This window comes from Pelodiscus sinensis, chromosome 28, assembly GCF_049634645.1.
Source record: "Pelodiscus sinensis isolate JC-2024 chromosome 28, ASM4963464v1, whole genome shotgun sequence".
Lineage (NCBI taxonomy): Eukaryota > Metazoa > Chordata > Testudines > Trionychidae > Pelodiscus > Pelodiscus sinensis.
This window is the reverse complement of record NC_134738.1, coordinates 3,515,540-3,543,370: the sequence shown is the minus strand read 5'-3', so window position 1 is coordinate 3,543,370 and position 27,831 is coordinate 3,515,540. Positions and strand designations below refer to the sequence as shown.

Below are 27,831 nucleotides of genomic sequence, written 5' to 3'. Positions count from 1 at the left end.
AGTTGGAGTAAGAAGTGCTCCAGCTGGACAGTATTTTGACACTGTTTTGAAATAACTGCCTGCTGTGTAGACGCAGACTACGTTATTTCAGAATAGCGCTGTGTATTAGGAAACAGGGCTGCAGTGTAGACATACCCCAAGACTGTAAGAAGGATCAAAAAGAACTAGATAAGTTCACGGAAAACCAATCCATCAATGGCTGTTGGCAGGAATGGTGTCCCTGGCCTCTGTTTGCCAAAAGCTAGCGGTGGGTGATGAGAAGGATCACTGGATGGTTCCCTGTTCTGTTCCTTTCCTCCGGGGCCACTGATGGAAGACAGGACACAGGTTAGATGGATCCTTGATCTGACCCAGTCTGGCCGTTCTTAAGTACAGCTCAGTAATATCATTGTGGGATGTAAGTGACTGCTGTGTGTGGATAGGCACTGATGTTACGCTTCGATGTCTGCAATTAAAAGGTGTTTAAACCAAGTGCATCAAGGGGAGTTGATAAACAGGTTTTCTCAAGACAAAGGAAAGAGGCCAACAGCTCAAGCCAGGTGTAGCCAGATTCAGTGGGCTGTTCGTTTGTATCTAAGGTTGCAGGGAGAGAACATTACACTGTACAGTTGCATCAGGAAGCTCTCACTGGTGCACACCAGGGACAACGTGAATCAACTGGAGTCACCCCAAGGAAGAGACTGAGCCCCAGGGGAGCAATGTAGCCCTGGAAACCAAGCAGACTTTGCAGGAGAAAGGATGCGCAGATGGACTTAACTTTATCCTGCACCTGACGAGACCAGGGGAAAACCAATTGCGTGGCCTCTGCAGGATCGGCTAGGAAAATTGGGGAGGAAATTGTGCAAAGGCCGTGACTTGTTTGGTCACTGGAAAATGTATTTTTACTTTTATTTGTTTGTAACCCACTATCACTTAGCCTGTGCCCTTTTGGTAATACACTTGTTTGATTTTGGCTCTTAACCAGCTCAGGGCTGTGCTTGAAGGGAAGGGTGTGTGTACCCCATTACGGTAATAAACCATAAAGAGCAGCAAGTGTAACATCTGTGAGTGTACAGCAGCAGGGGCTGCACATTGCAGAGAAACTTTTCTGAGGAGCTCAAGGGCTGGAGTTTGCTGCTTGTCACCAGCTCAGCAAGGTTTGGGCTGGGAGAGCCTGGAGAAATTTGCTGGTGAGGCAGATAGGCTGGGAGCTGACACACAGTCTAATCTCCAGCAAAGTTCACTTTCGCTAAGTCAGGAAGGAAACACGGTGGTTCCCAACTCTGGGGACCCCCAACAATGTGTTACAGGGAAACTGAGGCGTGGGGTGTGGAATAAGGATGTTAAATTGCAGTTGTCTGAGTAGTCGATGGAATTTCCATCGACTACTTGACTAGTCGATCGGCACTTCCACATTCCTCCTTTGAAATGTACAAGGGCCCCCACTGACTCCGGGCTGCACGTGGGTGCCTGCTTTGAAATGGACAAGAGTCCCTAGCAAGAGCTCTTGTGCATTTCAAAGCCATGGAGCCTCGGGTCAGCTGTGCGGCAGCTGCCCCTTTGAAACGCTTCATCTGCATTTCAAAGGGGCAGCCGTGGAGCCCGGGGTCAGCTTATAGAGGCAGCGGGGGGGGGGGGGGGCAGAATTAACTAGTCGACAGATTATCCGGAATGCTTATCGGATAGTCGACTAGTCCTTAACATCCTTGGTGTAGAAGTGAGAACTAGGAACAAGAATTCAGGTCTTCTGCTGCACTGTCCATTAGGCCACACCGCCTCTCTGATAGCATTAGAGCTTTTGGCCTGATTGCCTATTCTGAGTTAGCAGGATTTTGTACCCGGTTTTCCCTGGTATAAATGACTGCTCATAGTGCAGGGCAGTGGAGAACCGGGGCCTAGCTCCTCTCTGGGCTGCTACAACCAGAATAACATGTTGTGATGCTTTTTGAGGGTGTCCAGAACTGTAAGTTACCTGCCTTCCCCCTTGCTTCAGCGAGAGAGAGGTTTGCTGATGCTAAGCTGTGTGTCAGCTCCCTGACACTCCTGTCCCGCAGGACCCTGCCAGCCTGGGCTTTGCCTTGGTGCACCTCCGTTCCTGAACCCCGCTTAGTCTCCTGGTAGCACCCAGCCCCTGTGCCAGGACACTCACAGACGTTACCGAGTCAGAGGCAGTGAGCACAGTTGCCTGTTCGCTCAGCTGAGGAATGCACTTTCCTTTGATATCACAACACTGAGATTTGCTTAGGGCAAAACAAAGCGTTTATTATGAGAGAGATTTTTTTCAGTGATACAAAGTGTACCAAAATAGTTACTATGAAAACAGAAGTATAACCTGCTGCCCAGCGACTAAAACCTTCTTTTTATCAGGTGAAGCAGTTTTCTTACCTAACGTGACCTGTCAGCCAGGATCCAGGTTTCGTGAGTGCATAAGTGCGGTTCCTTTCACCGCCTCGGTGACATTAGCGTGCTGTTCCTCTGACTTCAGGACCGAGCTTTTCCTGTTGACTTGCATGCAGATTGGGTGTCTTTTGTGTAGCTTTCACAATGCTTAATTTACATTGGAGGCAGGGGGATAATTCCCTTTCCCTCCTGTCTGGAAGAAAACCTGCTTCTATCTGTGTTGGGTTACAAACTTTAAAGCATAATAGCAATGAGTTTGACTATATAGGATTACTCACTGAATGTTAATACAGACATTTCACACTGATACTAGTGACCAGTAAAAACATAACAGCCACACTGGGTGAGCTCAGTATCCTGTCTTCGATAGTGGCTTTACCAAGTGATGTATCCTCATTGAGCAATCCCAACTTTTCAGAAGTTTAGGAACACCCAGAGCATGGGGTAGCATCTCTGAACATCTTGGCTAATAGACATTGACAGATCTGTCTTCCATGAACTCATCTTGTTCTTTTTTCAGCTCATTTATACTTTTGTACTTTATCTACTGACAAGGAGTTCCACAAGTTTTGGGTGTGTGTAGAAGTACTTCCTTTATGATTGAGCTAAACCTGAGCCTATTAATGTCATCAAGTGACCCTTGGTTCTTGTGATATGTGAAGAGGCAAATAACCCTTGCCTGTTTACTTTTTCCACGGCATTCAAGACGTTACAGACCTCTGCCATCTCCCCCCTTAATCATCTCTTTTCTAAGATGAACAATCCCAGTGTGATGACGAGTTGGGGTTCCTCCAGTCCTGCAGCCCCGTAGCAGCAAGAACAGACTCCACCAGCCAGTAGTATAGAGGGGGTTTATTGCTTCTCCAGGATACAGCATAGATGTGATGTGTCTACAGGAGACTGGGCCAGGATGCCTCAGGCCCCTAGAGATGGGGTCACGGGGCCCCTAGATTCCAGCCCCCTCCTTAGTCTGTTTCCTTCATGGTTCCAGCCCAAGACTGCCCCTTCCCCCGCACACTCACTTTCTTAGTTCCCTCTCTGCCCTCAACTGGTCTGACCGGTTGAGTCTTTGTCTCCGTGACCTAGGCAGCCCCCCGGCTGGGCAGTGCTCACAGACTGAGGCCAGTAGGGGTCATCCACAGCCCACAGCGTAGCAACCAGCAAGGAACTGACACTACATCACAACATGTGGATGAGTCAGTGGGAATCTCACATCATAACGCAGGGGGACACCAGGTTACAGAGCAGACAACACCCCCTTATTTCACACCCAGTCTTTTAAATCTCTTCTTGTATGGAAGTTGTTTTATACCCTTAATCGGTTTTTCCCTTCTCTTACTTTTTTCCATTTCTAATATATCTTTTTTGAAACAGGGCAACCAGAATTGGACACAGTATTCAAGGTGTGGGCATACCATGGATTTATATAGTGGCATTGTGATATTTTCTTTTTATCTATTCCTTTACTAATGGTTCCTAACCTTCTGTTCTCTTTTTTTGATGCGGTTGCACATGGAGTGGATGTTTTCAGAGAACTATCCACAATGACTCCGAGATCTCTCTCTCGAGTGGTTGCAGCTAATTTAGATCCCATCATTTTGTCTGTATTGTTGGCCTTATGTTTTCCAACATGCATTACTTTGCACTTATCAGCAATGGATTTCATCTGCCTGTTTTGTGGCTCACTCAGTTTTATGCAATTCTTTTGAAACTCTTCACAATCAGCTTTGAACTTACCTATCGTAAGTAATTTTGTATTGTTTGAAAACTTTGCCATCTCACTGTTTAGCCCCCTTTCCGGATCATTTATGAATAGGTTGAACAGCACAGTTCCCAGTCTAAATCTGCCATTTACCCCTTTCTGTTGTGAAAAAGGACCATTTATTTCTATCCTTTGCGTCTATCTTATAATGCATTACTGATCCAAGAGATTTGCTTTAGGAGCTTCTGGTGTGGGATCTTGTCAAAGGCTTTCTGAAAGTCCAAATCCACTACAGCAACTGATTTGCTCTTGTCCATATGCTTATTGACACCTTAAAATAGTTCTAAGGGATTGGTGAGGCCTGATTTCCTTTTGGAAAAGCCTTGGTGCATCACTGTCTTTCGTTTGTTACCTTTCATCACATGTTTTGGATAAATACGATGACACCAGCGTGTTGGGTGCAGCGCGTGTGTCCAGGCCTGGCACGAGTGGCTGAGAGATTTGTGAGCCATCCCGGGTCTCTGGGTCTGGAAAAGACCAATGCCCAGAGTCCCACATGTGTGTGGTTTGTCCTCCGGCCTTTGCTGTGAGCTGTGGCATGAGCAGGGAGTGTCCTACATAGCCTCGGCGCAGGATTCGGATGTCGGGTGCCCCGTTGCCAGTCCAGAGTCCCCACCACTCCTCTGGAGTTTTGCCAGTCTGAAGTCGGCTTTCAGCCTGGAGCGAGCTGCCCTTGCTCCTCCCGCCCCAAGCCAAGCTCCGCACAGACTCCGGCTGGTTTAAGCAGCTCAGCGACAGTGCAAGGCAGCCCATCTCCCTTGGCAGCATCCGGCCAAGACAATTGCAGACAAGTGCAGCCAGCATGAAGGGGGCAAGCGGGCCAGCTGGCTGAATAGCAGCGAGCGTGGGAGCTGGAGGGGAGCAGGTGGGGAAGGGAGGGCTGGGGTGGGCGGGAGGTTTGTGTGCCAGGATACCTCTTTGCTAATCAGCTCTGTGCAGAGCTCATAGAAATGCACAGCACTCAGCCAGCCTGTGCAAATCCCAGGGCTTTCGGGAGCTGCAGGGCTGTTTAGTTTGTGATGCCTGTTGCAGGCCAGTTCAGCGCTGGTGCAAGGTTATAAAGCAGGGTCTGATCTTTCAGGGTTCAAATGCTGCCTTAAGAACCCCCCCCCCCCCACCCCCCACACACACCTTTTATTGCTCCTGCTCTGCTGGCATGGAGCGTGGGCTGCTTTGGGAGCTCTCCCCGAAGGGCTGCCAGGGTAGATGTGGCTCCCAGTGCCCCGAGGCTCTCCTGGAAGAGGATAAAATTGAGTTTCTTGTATTATTTTGAGGGGGAATCGGTGCTGGCTGCCTACATCCTCTGGCCACAGGGAGAACCTCAGCCATTGTCACTAAGCTGAAGATGGAACTGCCAGGGAAAAGTGGCGAGATTGTGAATGGGGTTTCCTGTGATAGTACAGGGCTGGATCACTGATCCCGGAGCTTCCTTCCAGGCCTGTGTTGCTGCCATTCAGCATACACGGCCCTTCTGTGCTGTAGCCATTCTGCTGGGATTTCCTCCGCAGCGTCGGATTGGCCGCTCTCTGGTACCGACTTTCGGGGGTCGGCAGAGTTGGTACGACAGCCACACTGAGCGGGCATGGATCAGAGCTCCCTTGCTCCAGGCACTGGGCCTGTGCCGGGGAAGAGCCAGCACTTGCCCCAAACAGCTTGCAGTCTAATCAGACAAAAGACGGGAGGGGAAACTGAGGCACGGAGGGAGCTCTGGCCCGCTCAAGGTCACGCAGCGGCTGAACGGCGAGCGGAAGCCAGGTTTCCTGAGGCCCCAGGCCAGGGCCTTGGTCACTGGGTCACTCAGACGCAACGCCAGTGGAGTGGAGATTCAGGCCCAGTGGGCATTCAGTGGCAGCTGCTGTGGGTCAGTTTTAAACATAGTAGCTTAAATGCAGACACCGAAACAAGTCACTTGGTTTGCAGCAGCGCTGCTGCCCTTCCCCCCATTGAACTCCAGGGCAGCTGTAGGGGCTCGGGCCCTTTGAAAATCAGCCCGTGCGCATGGATGCCTTAGTATGGACTTGGGGTGTTGTCAGCCGAAGCAGGCAGGCTTTGAAACCTTGGCCACCTTGGTTTTGGGGACTTGGCTCCCTGCCCCCAGTAACTGCGTGGAGACCTGCCCAGCCCAGCCCAGGGCAAGATGTTGCACAAAGCAGTGTTGGGTTTTGGCCAGAGCCAGGCCACCAGCTACCTCATTGGTGAGTTTAACCCACAACCCACCTGCACTGCCGCTTCCATTTTACAGGTGAGGAAACTGAGGCAGGGGGAATGGCATGACTGCTCCAGAGCACCCAGCAAGTTAGTGGGGAAGATGTGAAGTGAAACGTTGCTCTGACTCCTGGTCCCCACTCTGCAGCCAGTCAGGGACTCAGCCCACGCTCCCTGGTGTCCCAGATGGGCCCCGGAGAGCCAGGGAGCTGTGCTCAGTACAGACAGCTTGGGCTGGCTGGACAGATCGGCATTGTTCCTTCTCTGCCTCTGGTTTCCTCGGTTTCTCTCCCAGCTCTGCTTTTCTCTCTGCACGTCTGCGCGAAGGCACGGTCCCTCCTGCCTTGCTGTCTGGCGCATCTCCTTCTACCTGGACTTTGGCACCACGTGGGTGGAGATCTGTTTTCCCATGACTGAAATTGCAGGGGATGTTTCCGCAAGGCAGAGTCTAATGACCAACGCTGGCTTATGGCCAGGTCTCTGGGGTTAGTGTTCCTACCCTTGGAGAACAGTGCCATGGGATCTTTAATGACCAGGTTCTCAGTTCTCCAGTCCATCCGCCTCTCACCACCACACTGGGACATTGATTCAGCCCCAGCTAAGAGGAAAAAGTGACCCAGAGAGCTACCAGCTACATTTACCTTGGAGATCCCCTTCCTCATGCAACATGGCCCTTCTTAGATTGTGAAAACTGATGGGAATCGTGGCATAAAGGTAGGCAGGCGACAGAGTGACCGCACTGCAAGGAGGAGTCTGGTTCTTTCTAACTAGCACTCACCGCTGTAATATCGGTGTTCCTCCCAGTAGTACATCGAGCAATGTGACTGCACATCTGTCCTGTGCTACTTGATCTCTTATGTCTTCCTGGGAGAAGCGTATCCTGGGTGTGTCTTGCTGTGGTATTTTTATTTTAAATACACGTTGCTGAATCCACTATCCACACGTAATGTGTGAATTAAATAAGTTGAAAGATTCAGATTCCCCCCAATTTCTGAGGATTTTCTAAAATGCTTTTCTCTTCTCCGTTGCTGTGTGAAAGACCCAGCAAACTGCACAAGGAAACGGCTCATACGGGCAGAACAGCGAATCGACCTCTACATCTAGTGCTGTCCAGTGCTTACGGGAAACAGACTGAAAAATTAGAGAGAATTATTTTTCCTCCCTTTCTGATCTTCAGTTCACAGGGACTCTGTGTGTTATGGTAGCGGGGGAAGTGTTTTCAGGGAGATTTGTGGGACTGATGATAATTGTGTCATTTCACCTGGAATGCCAAGGGCTCTGTCCAGAGAAGGCTTTGGTGGTGGCGGTGGTTTTTGGGGCAGGAGAGGCAGTGGATCACACTAGTGCCGGGGTGTCCAACAAGCTAGCCACTAGGGATATCGGCGTGTAGTTGACTGTATGATTAAGCAATGAGCCTTGGTTTATCAGTTAATCTTGTCAATTACACGCATCCCCGCCCCCCCTTGCTGCCTCCGCATCAGAGGCAGTAAGGGGGGGGGGTGACAGGAGCTGGTGCTGGGGGAGCCAGCTTAAGAGCCGGTTCCCCCCAGCACTGGCTCCGTGGTGACTCCTATCCCCTCATGCTCTGCTCTGCTGCCTCTGTCAGGGGGGGCCAGGGTAGGATGGGGGTGCCGCAAAGCATCCTCTGTCTACAGCAAGCCTGGTTGTTAAAGAGAGAGAGAGGCAGCAGCGCAGGATGGCAGGGCTGCCGGCCTCACCCCCGGTGACTATAGAATAGCCGAGTAACCGATAGAAGTTCATGCGGTTACCTGACTATTCAGTTAACCCATATCTAACATCCCTACTAGCCACGTGTGGCTAGTTTGCTACAGCTGCTTCAGAACCGGCCCTAGTGGATAGCTGGCTGGCCTGGAACTCAGGACACTGGGTTCTGCTCCAGGGTCTGTCGCTGTCTTTGTGTGATCTTCTTTGTGCCTTGAGTCTCCCTCTGGGGAATGACGGTAACGATACTGACCTGCTTTGCCAGCACTTTGGGTTCGTCTACACGACAGAGGAAGATGGAAGCTGCTGCTGTCAATCTTCCAGGGTTAGAATGAGCGGGCCTAATGGAGACAGAATTGGAAGTCAGAGGGGCGCTCCGCTCGATGCTGGTGGACCTGCTTCCACGAGGAGTGAGGGAAGTCGAAGGGAGAGCGTTTTCCCCTCGACTTCCTGCAGCGTGGACAGCACCAAAAGCCGAGTTAAGCTACCTCGACTTCAGCGTAGCTGAATTTGCCTTTGCCCTGCAGTGTCGACATACCCTGTGAGAGCCAGTGCGGAGAAGATCTAGGCGGCCATATTGTTCTCAACCTTTTACTTAAGGGCTCCCTTCCCCCCAGATGCTGTAAAAACCCCCGGCCCAGCTGTGCCACAACTGGAGTTCTGCAGAGAGACGCCAGGGCTGGTGGTAGGGGGTAGGAAGTGGGGCCGTTGCCTGCGATTCCATGCCACAGGGCCCCCCAGGAGCTACATTGATCAGGCCAGGCCCAGAGCCCCTGGCAGTGGGGCTTTGGCTTTCTGCCATGAGCTCCAGCGAGTCGAATGCTGGCCCTGCTTGGTGGGCCCCCACTAGTCAATCCGATAGGCCGGCCTGAATGGCAAAAGGCCTGAATGGCAAAGGCCAAGATTTGGAGGTGGGGATGGCAGAGGGGAGCCCATGGAGGGATGCAAAGAAGGGGAGGATGCTGTCGTCAGAGGGGTGATCCAGGAGGATGATCTTGGCTGCAACGTTTTGCAGGGACATGAGGCCCCAGGGCTGGCGCCAAGGGTAGAACAGCAGAGGTGACATTGGTGGCACCTAACATGATGGAGACTTGGACCCAGAGCTTCCTGCATTGCGTATTGGAGAACCCTTGAGAACGGTACCTGCCTCCTAGGGCCCGATTCACCATTGTCATGTCTTAGATCCTGGACGGTGCCATCACCCAAAGGAGGGGAGGGGGGAAGAGGGAAGCAACCAATGAAGAACAAGAAGTCTGAGCCTAGACCTAGGAGACAAGAACCCTTATCTCAGCTCCAGCATGGACTGTCCCGGTGCCCTCTGCCAAGTCACCCGTCCGTTCTGTGCCCCATTATCCCCATCTCTCCAATGGGGGTGCTTAATGCAGCAAAGGAGGCGGGGGTCGGTGCTTGCAACGGTGAGAGCATCGCTGATATTTAAGCAGTGGACACCAGCAGGCCAGGGCCGTCTGAGGGTCGTTGCTGATGCAGGGTTAGCGTGAGCCGTTGCTGTGCGCAGCGTGTTACAGGCGCTGCCAGGCCACCGGGCGAGATGAGGGGGAGCAGGACTTGTGCTCTGCAGATGATCTGGTCGGCCCTTCCAGCCTTCGGTTCTACCACGCTCTAAGTGTTCTCACTGTTTCCCTGGCAGAAGTGGCGTCCAGCAGCTCGTTACCAGATGCACTCCCACCACGAGCCATCAGAACTCCGGTGGCCAGCGCACCCGGAGGGGGGGGGGCCGGTCCACAGCTCCTGCCTTTGCCTATTTAGAAGGGAGCCAAGTGTGCAGCCTCCCACTAGCCCGGAAGAGAGCCCTAATGCAGCCCTACCGGGGCGTTGGGGGTTTATCCCTCTGCACTGTAGCTCCTTTAGATTGAGCCACATTTGCACCCAGCTGAGTGTACTGCATTTCCAGGGCCCCCTCCCTGCACTGTGGGTATGTATTAACAGAGTGCACTGCCTTACCCACTGCACCACGATCCGCCAGCCAGACCCTCCCTCAGCCACCAAGCAGAAGGCTCGCTCCCCTCTGGAGAAGGCCTGGGATGACAGGCCTGGCCTGTAATGGCCAGCAGAGGTGAGCTCCAATGCCCAAGCGGGGGTCCTGCTTCCAGAGTTTCTTTGGAAGGCTGCTGTGGGGTGGCAGGCCGAGCAGGGAGGTAGCTGCCACCTCTGCATTAGGGGAAGAGGAGGCAGCAGGATGCTGATAGTACTTAGCGCTTGCCTGTTCTCCAGTATCTTACGGCATGAGATCACCCCGTGGGATAACACAAAGGGCTTGGCGTGCCTTTGCCCTGTGCTGTGGACAGTTAGTTACTGCAGGGCAAGGAGGGTATCAAAGTTTTCCCTCTCGATCCCCATGTGGTGTAAAGCGCCGGCACGAGGTGCAGAGTAGAGTCAAGCCCTACGGCCGTGTCGATAGCCCAGCACCGCCAGCCGGGAACCAAGCCCTGCTGAAGCATCTGCCCCAAACGCCGGCTTGTTGCCTGTTCCCAGCCACATCCTGGTAACTGCGCTGGCCAGGGCTGAAGTATCTATTTTTAATGATCTCTCTGTTGGTTCTTTATCATTCAAATAGCCCAGAGCTCCCTCTGAGCACAGTCAGGTTGCAGAGACAAGAGGGCCGGCTGCATTTACACTCAGCAGAGTAACCAAAAGAGCAAATCACATTAGCCGCAGCTTGCAAACTTAAAGAAAAAAAGCAGCTTGAATTCTGGTCCCATCACAGCCTGGTTGCTCCAAGAACGAGGTTGGGGATGGGGGCAGTATGGTTCACAAACCACTGGTCCAGCTTCCGGCGTGGAAGGGCAAAGCCCTTGGCTTGGGTCTGAATTCTGCCTGTAAAGCTCATGTCTGGGATAACTGACCTGCATCAAGGAGAAAGGCGTAGAAGGCTGCTGGGGGCTGATCTGAGAAGATGCTGCTGAAAGCCCTCAGATCTTAATTGCTTTAAATAACTCGAATGGGTAAAATTGACTGTTGAGCCCCTATTGCATATGGATCCTCCAGCTCCCGTTATTCTAGAGGATACGCACAGACACCAATGCCTGGTTCTTGTCCAGGGCTCTGTGGAGCCCACACTCCGCTTGCTCTCAGCGGGGCAGAGGCCTGGCTGGGGTGGTGTTTGGGGACTTTTCCCATCCCGCGGGGCCCTGAGGCAAAGCTCGTGTTGTGTGAGCTCCGTGGCGCAGAAGGCTTGGTCCAGGGAGTTCACATGGAACTTGCTCCAGCCCTTCCGAGCCCACCCTGGCAGCCACACGCTGCTCGACATCAGTATCCACAGTGGCCTGCATCTGAGACCCCAATCATCCCCTCTGCTCTAGAGTCTGCAGAGGTTTTAAGGCCAGAAAGGACCATGAGGGCCGTCTAGTCTGACCTACTTGGTAGCTGTCTCAGCAGAGAGGTCCAAGATCAGATGGATCTGGAGCAGGATTTGGTATCCACCACAGGCACGGAGGAGACACATCCCATCCCTAGCTATGGCAGGGGAAATGGAGGGTGGTCAGCCTCTCGGCCAACTAAGATCAAGGGCTCTCAAGTTGTGTGAAGGAGCAGAGAGACAGCTGCCAGGCACGGCCGGGGTTAAAGGAAACCTGTGGGCTCATCTAGCCCCACCCTGTTAAACCTGCAGCCAGTGCCAGGTGCGGGGAGAGAAAAGCAGGGACCTGGCTGACTCGGGCTGATTTGTGTAGAGGCAGGAGCTCTTTGTGTGCCTGCCTGAAGGCTCGGGCTTGACCTGCCTGCCAGCACAGTCACAGGAGGCAAGTAAGTCTTCCCCTACCAAGGGGTGTCTGCAGACAGCCCCCACTGAAGGAAAACTGGACCAGCAGAGCCACACCCCAAATTATAGGACTTACATAGGGAGCAACCCTGGACAACACGTCCTGAAACACCCTCCCCCCCAACCACACATCTGTGAGCAGGACCCGTCTCCCCTGGGAGCAACCCAAGACTGAGCCAGGACTTACTCCTACAGCACCTACCCCAGCGATCCAGCCGCTAGACTGCCAGGCCACTGATGGCCCTATCACTCTGGAGGGAATTTCTCCCTTCAGAGCACATACCCATTTCAGCTGCTGCTCCCACCATCTGAACTCTCCCTGGAAGGGTTGGGACTTTGGGTTACCATGAAAGTTCGATGGTTATAAACAAATACACGGTGCAGAGCTGCTGAAATCTCATATGGAAGCTTTCAAAATACGCAGACCCCTTTCCCGGGAGAATTTCTTCCCCAACGAGGTACTAGCCAGGGAAAAGAGTAAATACACCCATATATAATGGTAAGTTCTAAATTAGCGATTACCTCTCAAGAAAGATCTTGGCGTCAGCATGGGTAGTTTTCTGAGAACTCCCGCTCATTGAGAAGTAGTGGTGAAAAAGGCTGACACAAGGGTAGGAACTATTAGCAAAGGGATAGAAGATGAGACTGAAAATCTTGTACAGCTACTCTACCCGTCCATTGTGAACCCACAGCTTGAATACTGTGTCTAGCGCTGGGTGCTGCACTTTGCTCAGAACAGTCTTTGTGCTCAGTCCCCGTCTAAAAAAACACTCTTTGTCTATCATGTCGATTAAGATTACCAGCTCTTTGGGGATAGGGGCTCTCTCTCACTTGTTAGTTCAGTGGAGTTCTCATTTTAGTTGCAACCACTAAGCCCATGGCATCCAACACACTAGCTGCTAGCCACGTGGCTATTTGGCCGGTTGAGTGTGGCTAGTTCACTATAGCAGTCGCCACTACAGTGGCTAAGCACTAGTATAGTACAAATAACACTAATCTGTGTTATTTAGAAGCCTGCTTTTTAGAAACAAGCTAAACCTGACTGACAAAGTCACATGCATATGACAGGAGGAGAAATAGTTTGGCAAGGAAACAGGCTTAAGCTTATTGTAAAAAAAAATGTAGCAAATGTTAGGCCAAGATTTTAAAAATTGACTAGTGATTCTTGATGCCTCTGGTTTTTTTTGGGTGGAGGGCAACTCAAAACATCTTAAAAAGGAGCAATTTCAGAAAGTGCCCAGGGAAAGCCCAGCCTTTTAAGGGATCTCAAGCTTGGGAATCAAAAATTGATGCCTCTGAAATCACTAGTCACTGTAGAAAATCTCTGTCTTGAAGATTACTCCCCATACCACCAAGAGTTCTAGTAATGTTCTGAGCCAAACTGACAAACCGAGGGTTCATCTCTCTCCCGGAGAGGGCGTGGATATTAGTAACATAGCATCGGTAGTCCGCTCACAAAACGCCTGAAACTGATTCTGGAAATCAACACTGAAAGGTATTAGTGCTTTGCAAATCAGAGGGAATTTTGAATGACGTGCACAGTCCAGCTGCTCTTGGAGTTCTCTGGCCTGGGTAGGACAGGTCAGATTAGATGATCACGGTGGACTCTTCTGGCCTTGGGGGTCTATGACTCTAAGGTGGGGTGGGCGAAAGGGCGGCCACAGGCCTGATCCCGCCTGCAAAGTGGGTAAATCTGGCCCGCCGATGCCCTGCCGCTCCCGGGCCAATCAGGGCCTGGGGACGGGGGAGTACACGAAGTCTCCCCTGCCAGCAACATGCGGTGCTTAGAGTTAACCGCCAGGGTTAACTCTAAGTGCTGCGCTCCCCTTGCAGGGTGGTGGCAGGGAGCGAGAGACTTCCCATGCCTCTCCTGCCCCCAGACCCTGATTAACCTGGGGGCGGGGGGAGCTCGCAAAGTCTCTGCCTGCCATCGGGGCGCGGGCACCTAGAGGGAACCACCAGCTCTTCTGAACAGCTGTGGTTTTCCGGGGGGCGGGGGCAGAGACTTCACACACTCCCTCACCCCTAGGTCAATCAGGATCTGTGGGTAGGGAACCAGAGAAGTGTCCTGGCCCTGCCCCTTCCGGGGCAGCCTGGGACCTCTTCAGAAATTTCTAAAGAGGCTCCCCATCTAAAATGATGGCCCACTCCTGCTCTGAGGTGAAGCTTTGCTGTGAGTCAAGCCAAAGGAGAGCTTGAGATCAGAATTCAAACTTAGGGTGAATATGCATAAATCTCCCCCAAATCCTCTGGAAGCGGAAATGATGAAATTGGTAAAGATGCAGCCTTCTTCCATGCAGGTGCTTGATCCTTCTCGAATACATTAGGGGTATTCTCGAATACAGTCCAAAATAGCAGCATTTGTTTTGCAACAAAGTGAAAAAGATTCTTCTCAAGTCTGTTGACTGCTCATTGGGATCATCTTTGACAATACTCCCGGCAGTGCACAGGTCAAACCTGTGATGCCAGATGTAATGTTGCTTCAGATTGGCCTTTTTGGTGATTTGGCTGGTAATTGTGCTCCGGAAAAGGAAGCAATTTGCAGCCTCTTGTTTAGAAACAGGAAACGGAATTTGGAGTGGTACCGATTTCTTGACGAGAGAGAAAGAATTATGGAAGTTCTTTCCTGTTCTTACTAATCCAAATGCTTTGGCACTCCTCACAAATCCAGAAAATGGAAAGTATTTTGTCTTAGGCTTTGGGGAAGGTAAATCTGTTTGGAATTCAAGTTATCCTAATAGATCCAGTACCAGGGAATAATCCCCACGAGTTGAGTTAGATTTTCTCGTCTTGCCAGATGGCATGTTAGGTCATTGTGATTGATAAACATTGTCTTGGGTCACATCTTTATATATTTTTGCTATTACATTTTCATCCTGAATAGGTCTCAGTGCTAAAAAAGGCTTTTCCCCCTTGCGTTTGGGCACCATCAGTTTTGGAAAAGCTGAAGAAAGATCATAAACATATTTCTGTTCAGATTAGTTGTAAATGTATTTATATTTTTAGATGTTTTGAGTGTAATCTCATGTAACCATCATCTGTTTCTGTTTATATCTATCTACATGTCTATCATATTCTCCTCTTCTATCTAATCTATCTTTGTTTATTTCTCTCTGTCTTTAAGATTTCTCTCTCGTTTTTCCAAAATATCAATCATTGCAGTAGCTAATTGGTGCCCTTTATGGTGTCACTTGAATTTACAATATAAATTGGGTTTCTCAATTTAAAGTAAGAAAACAAATAATTTAAAGCAGAAGGATGGTGGCTTGAAAATACTTTTTTGGGGAGGGAGGGGTTGGTGGTGGGAAGATGATAGTGAAATTCACAGTAAGAGATGCTATTCCTCTTTCACTTGCAGACATGCAGCTTGAAATGGTCACCTTGCGGGGAACCTGATGTTTTGGCAAAACCAAATTGTTTCTGGCAAAAAGCTTTTAGGGCCTGATTATTTGGGCACTCAACTCCCTTAAAAACAATGAGAGTTGGGTGCCTAAATACCTTTAAAAGACAGCCCCTAGGCTTGGACTGTACTACAAAGATGTGCCGATGCCAGCTGGCTTGCCCTGACCTGCTAGGGCATGTGTCTGCACTGAAACTTGTCTCCTGCTGAAGGAAGTGCCCCATCACGCTAACATAGCAGCACCTCCTCAGACAGCGTTGACTCATGCTCAGCATGCTGAGGGTAACACAGCATGGCTGTAAATGCTGTTTGAACCCAACTGATCTCCAGCAGCTGTCTCCCAATGCCAGACACTGATCACTCTGGGTACTGTTGTTAATTCCATTGCCCGGGGTCACAAAGACCAGAAGCCTCCTCCCACCAAAACCCTAAGGGTATATCTACACTGCCATCCTAGTTCAAACTAGGGTGGCTAATGTAGTCATTCGAACTTGCAAATGAAGCCCGGGATTTAAATATCCTGGGCTTTATTTGCATGTTCCCGGGCGCCGCCATTTTCAAATGCCCCGTAGTTCGAACTACCTGCCCACGGCTACACGCGGCACGGGCTAGGTAGTTCGAATTAAAGCTCCTAATTCAAACTACCGTTACTCCTCATTGCAGGACTACAAGACAATGATGAGGAGTAACGGTAGTTTGAATTAGGAGCTTTAATTCGAACTACCTAGCCCATGCCACGTGTAGCCGCGGGCAGGTAGTTCGAACTACGGGGCATTTGAAAATGGCGGCGCCCGGGAACATGCAAATAAAGCCCAGGATATTTAAATCCCGGGCTTCATTTGCAAGTTTGAATGACTACATTAGCCACCCTAGTTCGAACTAGAGTGGCAGTGTAGACAGACCCTAAGAGTTTTTGACATGCCTTTCCTTGGTTGTCCTGCTTGGCAAGCACACCTAGCATCTCTCCAGTGTTGTGCACAACTGCCCAGCTTACTGTCTTGGCTACACAATCCAAACATGCTCTGACCTGGAGTAGACGGTAGCTATTGGCTCTCCTGGGCCTGTGGGAAGAAGAAGCTATGTAAGCACGCCCATGGACCAGGCGTGGAAAGTGGAGATCTACGAGCATATCCCATGGAGGATGCAGGAGAAGGGGTATGGCAGGAATCAGCAGCCGTGTGAAAGTGAAGGAACTCTGGCAGGTATACCAGAAGGCTGGCAAGGTCAACAGTCCATCCAGTGATGAGCCACAGACCTGCCACTTCTATAAAGAACTGCACTGCAGACTTGGTAGAGACAGCCCCCTACACACACACACCCGGGGCACCTCGGAGGAGCCGGAGACAGAGGCTCCTGGTGTGAACAGCAAGGAGGAAGAGGACAGAGGACATGCAGCCAAGAGGGCCAGTTGTGCTGTGAGCCAGGATCTGTTTGAGACTCCACTTGAGTCCAATTAGTCCCAGCAGTCGAGCCCAAAGCAGGGGAAGGAACCTCAGGTAAGGGTGTAAATTGGATTTCCCATTACAGTGATGCGGCAGGCAGTTATAAACATGGGGAGAGTTTTCATCACAGAAAATATCTGACAAATAAACAGTGCCGGTGTCCCTTCAGCCTACCAAAAGCACAGTCAGCTCTCGTTCTGCACCGGCTGAGCTGGGAGTCCAGTCTTTTCATGGCGCTGCCAAGGTGGCATGCACCTCCCTTAACTAGAAACGTGGATGTTGGCGACGTGTCTCCGGTGATCAACCAGCACTTGCGTGCATGGCTATCATTCCGCCAGTTTGGGAACTCCATTGCTGCAAATCCACTATGTACTGAATATAAGAGTGGCCAGACTGGGGCAGACCAAAGGTCCCCCCCCCAGCCCAGTGTCCTGTCTGCTGACAGCAGCCAATGCCCTGGAGGGAATGAACAAAACCTGTGATCCACCCCATCACCCATTCCCAGGTTCTGGCAAACAAAGGCTAGGACACCATTCCTGCCCACCCTGGTTAATAGCCATCGATGGACCTATCGTCCATGAATTTATCTAGCTCTTTTTTGAACCCTGTTATAGTCTTGGACTTCACAAAATCCTCTGGCGAGGAGTTCCACAGCTATAACTCTGCCCTTTCCTGCTTCCTCCTGACTGGCCATAGTGGCTACCAACCCACCTGGGTTTGGTATCCAGCAATTGCACACGACTCGCTTTCTCCCACTGCTGGCTGGGCTTGACACCCATGTCCCATCCGCCTGCTGGACAGGTGAATATTACAGGGGTTCTGCCTTTGATCTTGTGGGCTCATGGTCAGGATTTCTAAAGGAGCTTGGGGCGCGACTGGTTAACAACCTAAGAACGTCACAGCCTGCCTCCTCTGGTGCCTTCACTGGCTCCCGCGGCTTCCATTATCTGTGCTGTGCAGATGAGTCCTGGGCCTTACCTCCGACAACCCTGGGACCTCACCCATCCTCCAACCCCGGGCCCCACTCATCTATGCCCTGCACCTGGTCTAGTCATTTACTGCAGTGCAGAGGAGTCTGATGCTACCAGGCCGTTTGGTTGTGGCACACTGCACTGGTATAGAAGGCTCGGCGTGGGGCAGGAGGCCACGTCCCAGAGCTTCTGATCGTTCCTCCACATTTCTCTCCTCCCTTGCTCGTCTCTCTCGCTTTCCCATCTCCCAGGTGTCACGCCGGGGTCTCTGTGCAGCTGGACTCTTGCTCCGTTTGGTCCCTTCCCGTCCAGCGTCATCACTCGCTGCCTGTCTGTCGCTGTGCCTGCTGCTCTTACTCTTGGCTCGGGTGCTGGGGTCCTCCTGGAGTGGGCAGAGTCGCCCACATGTGACGCTGGTGTACCTGAGAGAGGAATCGGGCCCGCGCCCAGATAACCGACTCGCGTTGGTGTAAAGCAGGAATGACTCTATTGTAGCCAGTGGATCGGATGCTCAGTTGGTGTAAATGGGCACAGCTGATCTGCAGTGGCTGAGCCTTTGTCCCCTGGGAGTTACTTTGGCGTAAAGGGGTGTAAACGCGCATTCTTACCTCTCGGCCGTCCCCTTGTGCCCTGATGTGGGATTGAAGGGGATTTCGTTCCTCTGCCCGGGTGGCTAGCCTCAGCCAGTCCCTTCTCCCAAGCCCCTTGTTGGGATTTCTGTGGCTCAGATCTCCAGCCAAGCCACACAACAGTTCAGTCCCCTTCTGGGGGGTTCAGCCCTGTACAAAACAAGGCTTGTTCGCTCCTCCTCACTCAGGGTCAGCTCCTCCCCCTTGTCAAGTTACTCCTCTCCCCGTCCCGACTCCCTGACTCTTCCCTGCTGGCAATTCAATCGCTATTTAAACTAGCCTTCCACCCCTCCTGGGCATCCATCTCTCTCTGGGGTCTTCATAGGCCCTGGCTTGGACTGCGCTTCTCTCTCGAGCTAACCCCACTCTAGTTGCTCCGCTTTCTGGCCACAGTCAAGCCGCACTTTGAAAGGAAGGGACTTTCTCTCGTTCATGTCTCTGCTGCTTGGACAGCCTAGGTCACTGCCTCCTGGCTCAGTGGGGGAAGAATCACCTCCCAGGTGCAGAGCCTCAGTAGTCTGGGTCTTTCTCTTGCCTTACCCCCACAGGGGCTGGGACCAAGGTGAAATAGCAGCTGGGCAGAGTAGATGGCTTTGTGTCACGGCTGCATTCTCTGCTCCCGTCTCTCCCCAGCTTCGCATTGATCCCAGGAGGCTGCAAAGAGAGGGAGAAAACCTTCCATGTGGGCCGGGCACTGGGGCAGAGAATATAGCAAACTGCTTTCCTGCTGCCCGGTTCATCGGTGATTCCGAAACCTGCTGCTTTTCTCCCCAAATAATCTGGTTTATCAGCCTTTGCCAAGCAGTCCTGCTCCAGCTGATCAGAGGATCATGATGCGATGTCTCCAGGCAGGGCACTCCGGCCCTGTGTGGGGCTTATAGCTGTGTTTGCATTGCTCACCCCTGTTGTGGCCTGCCAGGGGCTGGCTGGCCAAGAGCTCAGGGAGTGCCAGGCCCTGTCTGCTTGGTGCAGTGACTGCCTGGCTTTGTCGTCGCATCTGGGGACAGGGGCGTGTGCATCTGGTTCCATTGCACACTGCAAGATTCACCGGGCGGGACTCGCTGCATATGGGAACTGTCAGAGCGGCACCGGTTTCGGTGGCACTTTGCTGATTTGCACCAGCTGGGGATCGGGCCCACTGGGTCCAGTTTCGGGAAAAGGGGTGGATTTGCATGGACCTTTCCCACACAGCTTCTTGCAAAACAAAATTCAGTGAAATGCGCCGAAGCAGCTTTGCTCCCTGGCGCGTAGAGCAAGCGTCGGGTGCGCTGCGCAGGTCCTGCCAGGCATGGCTGAGAACGCATTGAGCAAAAGGGAGGGTGTTTTTGACAGGTGGTGGCTGTGTGCTAAGCAGGCACACCTCTGTTTGCTAAGGGCTAGATTGTGCTGCCTTTACACATGTTAGGCAATGCCTTGTCCATCAAGGAGCCCGCTGAAGTCACAGGGGAGAAAGTCTCTACTAATGCGGAGGTGGCAGAATCTCACAGCGCTGATGTAGGAAAGGTCTGTGCAATGAAGGCCTCGTTACTTATCAGTGTGACCTTGTGGCTCATACCCGAGGCTAGTGCTCTACAGATCCGTGTTCCATTCCTGGCTCTGTCGTAGGTGGCTTAATATCTGTGTTCCTCCCCCGCTGTAAAGTGGGGTAATGATGCCTCCTTGGGTGCACTTGGATTGCAAGCTCTTTGAGGCGGGGGCTGTCCCATTGAGTGTCTGTACAGCACCTAGCACGGGGGGCCTGGGGTTAGGGGAGGACCTCTAGGTAAAGAAACAGTAATAGCAATAACTTTGTGCGCATGGCCAGTGTTTGTCTGCTCACTGGGGCAGCAGAAGCCTTGCGCTTGCTAGTCCTGTAGTCCCGGAGAGGGGGTGAGCGCTGTTCCTTACTGCGCATCGTCGCCAGAGCGCTTCGGCTACGCATGGAGTTCATACCAGGACTGGCTGTTGCTCTTTCAATTCCTGCCTTGCCTGATTGTCAAGTGTGGACAAGCCTCGGGCTTAGTCTGTGCTTAAAACTCCCATCAGTGAAGCTTTGGCTCTCCGAAGGGTGCAGAACCCACCCTCGAGCGCCATAGCCAGGACAGAATCCGCAGTGAGGACGCAGGTAGGGTGACAGAAGGATGCTTCCACCAGTGTAGCTGCCTCTGCTTGGGGCGGAGCTCCTACCACGACACCCAACCTCCGCCTGTGGGGTGCCCGGGCCCTCTGAGCAGCCAGCTGCAGCCGTGCAGACTCGCTGATCGAACTGACGACGTCCAGTGAAGACACTGGGGCCGCCCTGATTTCACGCAGGACGTGTATTAGCCTTCGGCTCTGCCTGGCACTGGGTTCTGGAGAGGGGGGAGGGGCCTGGCACCAGTTCAAATGAAGTAATTTTCCCCTCCCCCTTGTTTTTCCTAGAACAAATAGTGGAAAAAGATGAGGGACCATATTACACCCACCTGGGATCAGGACCAACGGTGGCATCTATCAGGGATCTCATGGAAGAGAGGTAAGTCCCAGAGGTTTGCAACAAGTGAGAGGCAGAGTAAAATCTGGCTCTGTGCAGGGCCCTGTGGAGGAGGGGATATGCTGAATGAGTGCATTCCTGAGCATCCCCGCCCCCCCTCCACAGCTGGGGCTGCTCACTTCTCTGCCCTTCCTAGGACCCCTGGGAAGAGGGGGGAGATTGCAGGTGCTTTCAGTGCCCCCTGGTGGTCAGCTGGCCACCAAGGCCCTGTGTGAGGGACCGTAGCAGCAGCCCCCCACGTGGACTCTCACCCCAGGCATCTTCCAAGCTGGCTGGGGTTGTCGCCCAAGTCAGAGGCTGATCTGGGCAGCTCAGCGTCCTGTTCTGACATGGGGTTTGGCAGCAGGGGAGGGGCCGGGCCTGTGCCAGGACCGAACAATTCCTCCAATTTATCCGGCACAGCTAGGCTCTTCTTCTGCAGCAGGCATGCGTGTCGCCTCGGCCCGCCGCTTCCCCTCCAGCTGGCGCGCAAATGGGAAGCTGAAAAGCCCCCCCCCCGCTCAACTTTTGACATGTGTTCTACGAGGGCTTGAGTTCAGCTGCCTTGGCTGCGTTATCCCGGGGTGGCGATGCAGGACGGGGCGTGGGGCTAGCACTCTCCCTGCAGGAGTTCCCATGAAAGTCGTCTGAGATTGTCTGTCTGGCTTTCTCAGCAGTGAGCAACTTTCCCGGGTGCTGCAAGGGTGTGTCCGCACTGCAGATGGGAGTTGGGACTGCAGCCCCAGTGGACACGCCTGAGCCATCTCTGATCTAGATGGATGGAGGTGGGGGGCGCCCCAGTTTGTACCCAAGCTCCCTGTACGGCTGCTCCTGGCGTTTCGCTGCTGCAGGCACACAGCCAGGGCAGCAGCTCCGGTGCCGGAGCGGGCCCTACATCGCTCTGGCCTTGCCCAGACCGGGATTCAGAGTTGGGAAAGGCGATAGCTGGCCTCATCTGCCGAACGGGCTTGAGCGCAGGTTAAGGTAGCCCAGGGAGAGCCCCGGTGGGGACTGGATGCCTGTGGGAAACCACACTGGTTAGTTCAATTTGCTGCAGGGAACCGTTCGGGTTTGGTTGGCCAAATGGCTTGTGTTGCTTCCCGCAGCCAGGGCTGGCAGGGTTCCCGGCGACGCCTGCGCTACCGGGTGCATGTCTGCATGGGACGCCAACGAGTATCACATGACGAGCCGTATCGTTTGCCTCCCGCAGACAGTCTAACAGCTGCCAAGCTCAGCAGCCGGCCACGGGCCAGTCAAAACCTTTCACAGTTATCGTTGCTCATGACTGCGGTTGAGTCGATGAAATGGGCAGTGGGAGAGACCCGCGGGTCACCAGCCTGTCCCTCTGCCAGCGCAGGATTCTTACCGGCAGCTGCGTTCCAGGGCAGTCCAGGATTTTTTGGGGGGTTGTTTTTTTGGATCAAGCATCAGAGCTCCCATCCTGTCCTCTGGGCAGCCTGTACCGTTCCCTGGCAGCCAGAGCCTAATCTCCAGTCCGGGAGTCTGGCTGTGGCAGGCTCTGTTGTTAATTGAGCTTGCTGTTAGGAAACATTTTCCCCTTTGCTCAATTTCATCCCACAGTGCAGGGCCCTACTGCCCAGTGCTACTCCCTCTCCTGGCTTGGTTATCGCAGCCTGGACATACTGGTGCAACCGAGTCAGGCCCACGTCCTCCCCTTGGCAGGCTGAAACGGAGCAGAAGGGACTTAGGAGGACGGAAGCATGTTCCCTCAGTTCCCTGGCCTAGTTGCTTCTCAGCAAAGTTAAAAGCAGGTGGGGCTGCCTCCATTTCTGAGAGCCCAGTGAGTCACTGGGGGGCCACGGGCTCAGCAATAGGCCCTAGGGTGGAGCACCCAAAATCACATGAGGAAACCCTCAGCCATTGTACATCCCCACCATGGAGGGGGCTGCTGGCAGCTGCTTGGGGAGCCATCTGTCCCAGCCCCACCAAGGGTGAGGATGTTGGACTTGGCAGGGATGGGGAGATGTGCTAAACCCAGGACTGGGAACTCGGAGTAAAATCCCGACCCCATTGCAGGGCAAACTCCCATGGGCCCGGACTTCTCCCTGGGGCGGTTACTAGCCAGGGGGAGGGAGGGACTTTGCAGCAGCTCTGCTCCCGCTGGATCCTGGACTGTTCTGGGGGCCAGAACATCCCCTGGCCCAGCCTGGCTGTGGCAAAGCCCAGAACCCTGCTCCAGGCCTGCTCCTATGTTAAGCCTTGGGAAGTGGGGCAACATAACACTGCTCTGGGGGAATTTCTCTCCCAGCCTGTTGCAGCCGGGGGCCCCTGTATGCTGTGGGGGTCGGGCTAGATCCCTGCCATGGTGTTTAACTCGTGGGGGTAAAGGAGCTGGCAACTTACCTGCTTGTTCTCCATGGGGCAGCGTGCAAGAATATGCCTGCAGGGGGAAGCAGGAAATGGCAAAGAAACACGTAGACAGGTGGAGCACAGATTAACTGGGCTACACCCCTGAGATTGAGTCATAGGTGCTGAGTCAGCCAGAAATACAGCATCATGGGATTACGTCACCAACCCTGAAGGCATGGTGACTCCTGGGGGAACAGGCGAGCGATGGAAAGGAACCCTCGACCCCCATGGGGAGGTAATTACCGACAGCACGTGAACGCCCTCAGAGCCAACAGGTACTGAACACACCTGAGGGGTGTTGACCGACCTCAGTTCCCATGCAAGTCAGTAATGCTTGGCAGGATTGGGTCCCTACTGAGATCGTCCTGTGCCTCAGTTTCCCCATGTTGACTCTGTCCAGAGGGTGTCATGAGGCTGATGTTGGATAATGTTTGCGAAGTGAATTGAGGGCCTTGAATAGGCGGCATGACGCAAGTGCAAACTACTTTAAAAAGTAAAATCAACAGGCTTTGTTATTTCATGTTCTCCGTCTGGGCTTGTGGGAATTACATTTCCTGCCCGTCAGCCTGTGCAGTGAGCGCCCCCTGTGGATTCCGGAAGCTTTGCAGTGAAGGGAAATAGAAATTCACCCGCACGGGTTCCGCCGATGGTCCTTTCGCAGCTATGAGGGGGAGTTTTAAGGGTGTTTTTACACCTGCCTGTGCTTCTAGCTCAGGGGAGCCAGCATTTGCCACTTGGGGATGACATGAATGAGAATTACACATGCCGAGCCAGGCCAGGCACTTGGTTGGGGGCAGATCTGGAAGAACTGCATGGACACCGGTGGCTATTCACCGGTTCAGCTGGGAGCACGGCCGGGGCCGTTGGGCACCATCGAGCTTTGAGAACCCCCTGCCAGGGATCCCAGTGTGCGCCAGGGTGTCTGAGCTCTCTCACTGACGGGGCTGGGTTTAATTCAGAGATGACTGCGGAGAGCTTCTCTCCCCCTTGGCACTGGGGCCGGATTTTCTCCAGAGCGCCGTGTTGGTCCTCACTCAGCTTCTGCTGAAATCAGTGATAAGGCTCCCGTTGATCTCTCCCGAGATGTGCAGCAGAAAGTTTTGGTCCGTCGGATGCCCCAAAGCTAGGGTCTAAGATTTGGGGCTGCAAGGTCCTGTGTAGCTGACGTCCCCACCTCACCCTGGGGAGCCAGATGGAAGAGCACCCAACTAATACTGGTGAGTTAGGCGATACAGGAAGTACCGCCCAGATTGGCCAGAGCAAGAGAACCCTGCAGCCACCGCTTTGGCCAGCAGCAGCTATTTAAAGCAGGATGCCGTCCCAGGGAGCCATCTGAGCCTCAAGGCAGATTCTAGCTTACTAGTGCTTCTGACCCCATCTGTAACCCCAGTTTGCTTCCAATTCCTGCCCTTGGCCCAACTCCGCTCCTCCTCCGTTCTTGTTTCCTGACTCAACTCGGCTGCCTTCCACCAGAGGACACGACTGGTCTGCCTGCTCCCCCCGGCCCTCGCAGTCATGGGCGTGGACGGGGGCCCGGGGAATTCAAAGATCAGCTTGGATATTGCCTCCAATTCTGAGCTGGTGGCCTGAGAGGCTGACAACACAAGTCCCTGGGCGCTCCCCTGTTCCGCCTGGAGAGTGACAGACCACAAGCCCCGTGGGGTGTTGATGACCATTCTCCCGTGTAGTCTGCAGCGCCTAGAGCAGTCTGAGGGGTTTCCTCCTCAGCCTCCGGGGTCGTCCCCCCCGAGATGCCAGGGCGAGCTCTGGATTTGCCATGTGTCGTTACTAGGAAAGCGATGTGCTCTGAGGCGTGTCTCTCCCTTCCCCCGAGCCCTCTTTGACGTGTGTTACGGGGACAGCGTCTCTCTCCAGTCGGCCTGAGGTAATGGGCAGGTTCACGAGGCGTGTGCTCCAGCCCGGGGTCAGCAGTGCCCGGCGCGCATGCCGTACGTGGCATGAAGTTGATTTTGAGTGGCACATACAAGGAAAGCTCACGGCGGGAGCTCAGCCCCTCCCCCCCCGCAGGCAGGGAGGTGAAGAAAGCAAACTCACCCCCACCACCCTGAGCGGGCCACAGAGCTACACATGGAGGAGGGCTGCCCCCCATGGAAAAGTCCCACCCGCTGCTGGGCATCCCCTCGGTTGCTCCCGCGGGGCAGGCTGCGGATTGGGTTGCGTGGGGCCTGGGACGGGTTCTCGTGGTGCGCAAGCGGCTGGCGCCTTCCCCAGCAGCAGCTTAGGCTACGCCAGGCTCGGTGGCAGTGGGAGGAGGTGGCCCTGGGGCTGAGGACCTTGAACACACAGGACGCGGGTGGGGGCTTGGAGCCCTTCAGGGCTTTGCACCCGGGGGACTCAGTCTGGGGGGAGGAGCTGAGCTGCTTCAGCGCCTGCCCCCCGTGGGCACCATGGACCAGACCTCAATGGGACTCCGCCCCCAGCAGGGCTGGACACCCTGAGGTCACCCTCCCGCCCACTCCTGCCTCCCTGCCCCTCCATTTCCCTAGACCCCCCACCCCGAGCCACCCTGACCCCAGCCCTGTTCCCAGGGGCCCCTGCCCCCCATCTCCCTGAACCCCCTCAGCCACTCTGCCCCCCCAGCTTTATTCCCGGCCCCCCATTTATTGACATTAAAAAGTACGAGTGGCCCACAGATCTGTAAGTAGAAGTGAGTAAGTTAAATCTTGGCACGCCACTTTGGGAAGGTTGCCGACCCCTCTCTAGCTGCTGCTGCGATTGCTGTCTGTGTTCCTCATGGCTGAGGGAGATGAAATCCGGTCCAGGAAATTCTCATCCACCCTGGAGATCAGGAACATCTGAGCAGAGGGAGCCAACCAGTGGAGAATTCTTCGGGACAGAGGCTATTCCTGCCTTTCGGCTCCGTCTTCTCTTGCTGGGGCCGTTTGCTTTTAGTGGCTTTCAGCTGAGAGAGGAATAACGAAGCGGGTCGATCCTCGTCAAGGGAATGGCCAGCCATTCGATTTGCTTATTTGTTGGCTTTTCCTGGAAGTGCCCATCATCGTGTGATCATCAGGGCTAGAATTTTCAGAAGTCCGCTGCCCCCGCCTGTAGAAGTCCGTGTGACCTGCAGGGGCTCAGTACCTAGGAACCTAAGGGCTGATGGGGAGGGAGTGTGGTCTAATGGGTAGAACCCAGGTTGTCAGTTGTCTGATGGATAAAACAAAGCCTTGGAGTCAGGATGACCTTCTGTGTGGCCTTGGGCACGCTACTTCACCTCGCTGCATCTGCTTATCCATTGCGGGCGGAGGCAGTGCTTTCCAGGCTGGGGGAGGGGCGTGAGTCATCAGGCAGTGTGGATCTGAGATGCAGGGCGGGGTGTCAGCTCTTTGGGGGCAGGGACTGCCCTTTCACCCTGTGTCTGTGCAGCGCCTGGCACAGTAGGCTGGAGTCTAGGGGCAACCACAATAACTCCTAATAGGTTCCTGCTCAGCAGAGATGTGCTGCAGGATTGCTCTGGCTTCCCACGGTTATGTTCTTGCACGAGATGGAGCTTTCTGCAGTATGGATCCTTGTAAGCGTGTCTAGGATTTCACAGCTCTTCCTCTGCGGTGGGAATAAAACTCAGCTCCTCCTGTTCCAGAAATGTGAGCTGCTGCTGCTTGGGCTAAAGCAATACAGGGCCCAGAAGAGCAGTCCGGATGCCTTCCCATAGAGGGCAGTTTGCAGCAATATCTCATCTGCATGAGTAACAGCTTCATGTTGAGCTAATATCCCATTTGTCGACAGTGGGAACTGCAAAAGGGTGCAGGTTTTTGACCGAGCCTGGACACTTTGCAGATTTTTCTCTTCTCAGATGCTGGGGGTCATTGGAGTTTGTTGGCATTGCCTGGGATTTCAGAGGAACTGCCAGGCTACGTCTGACTCATTCTGTCCCTGTATCATGTCTCAGAGGTGGCCTGGGCCATATGCTTCAGAAGAAGAAGTGAGAATCCTGCAGCAGCAAATATGGGATCATCTGCCCTCCACATTTGGTCTTATCCTGACCTCTAATAGATTTTTGTCTGTTACTCAGTTTTTGGCCTCAATGACTTCCTGTGGCAGTGAGTTCCACAGGCAAATGGTGTTCAGTGGGATCTAGGCACCCAACTGCCATTTGTGCACTTGAAAATTTTCCCCAGAAGCAGTGTGTATTGCAGATGTAATGAGCACGTCAGCTGAAAGTATTAGTAGGTAAAAGCAGGGCCCTACCAACTTCATAGCCATGAAAAATGCATCACAGACCATGAAATCTGGTCTCCACTTATTACATCTGGGGGATTTTGTGCCCTACAATATACACATTTCACAAGGGAGACCAGCTTTTCCCAAACTGGGGGTCCTGGTCCAGAAGACGGTTTGGGGGCCTTGCCAGGTTATTTTAAGGAGGGGGGGTCTCAATAGTGCCTCCCTTCTGCGCTGCCTTCAGAGCTGGACAGCTGAGACTGGCTGCTGTTGGCTGGGCATCTCGCTCCGAAGGCAACACCCTGCCAACAGCAGTGCAGAAGTAAGGGGAGCCCCACCCTTACAATAACCTTGTGATCCCCCAAGATTCCTTTTTTGGGTCAGGACCCCGCTTACAACAGCGAGAAATATCAGATTTAAATGGCTGAAATCATGAAATTTACGATTTGTAAAATCATGTGAACATGAAATTGACTAAAAGGGACCACGAGTTTGACAGGGCC

At 53.3% G+C, this 27,831-nt stretch overlaps 1 protein-coding gene across 10 annotated transcripts in view; it reads left to right on the top strand.

Annotated features, from left to right (window-relative positions):
• Positions 1–27,831, top strand: part of TET3 (tet methylcytosine dioxygenase 3) — a 161,074-nt gene that overhangs the window by 104,394 nt on the left and 28,849 nt on the right. For all 10 annotated transcript variants that reach the window (XM_075910902.1, XM_075910904.1, XM_075910905.1 and 7 more), the window contains one exon: positions 20,689–20,779. In XM_075910902.1, coding sequence (XP_075767017.1) covers positions 20,689–20,779 — 91 coding nt within the window. The remainder of the gene's footprint in view (positions 1–20,688; positions 20,780–27,831) is intronic.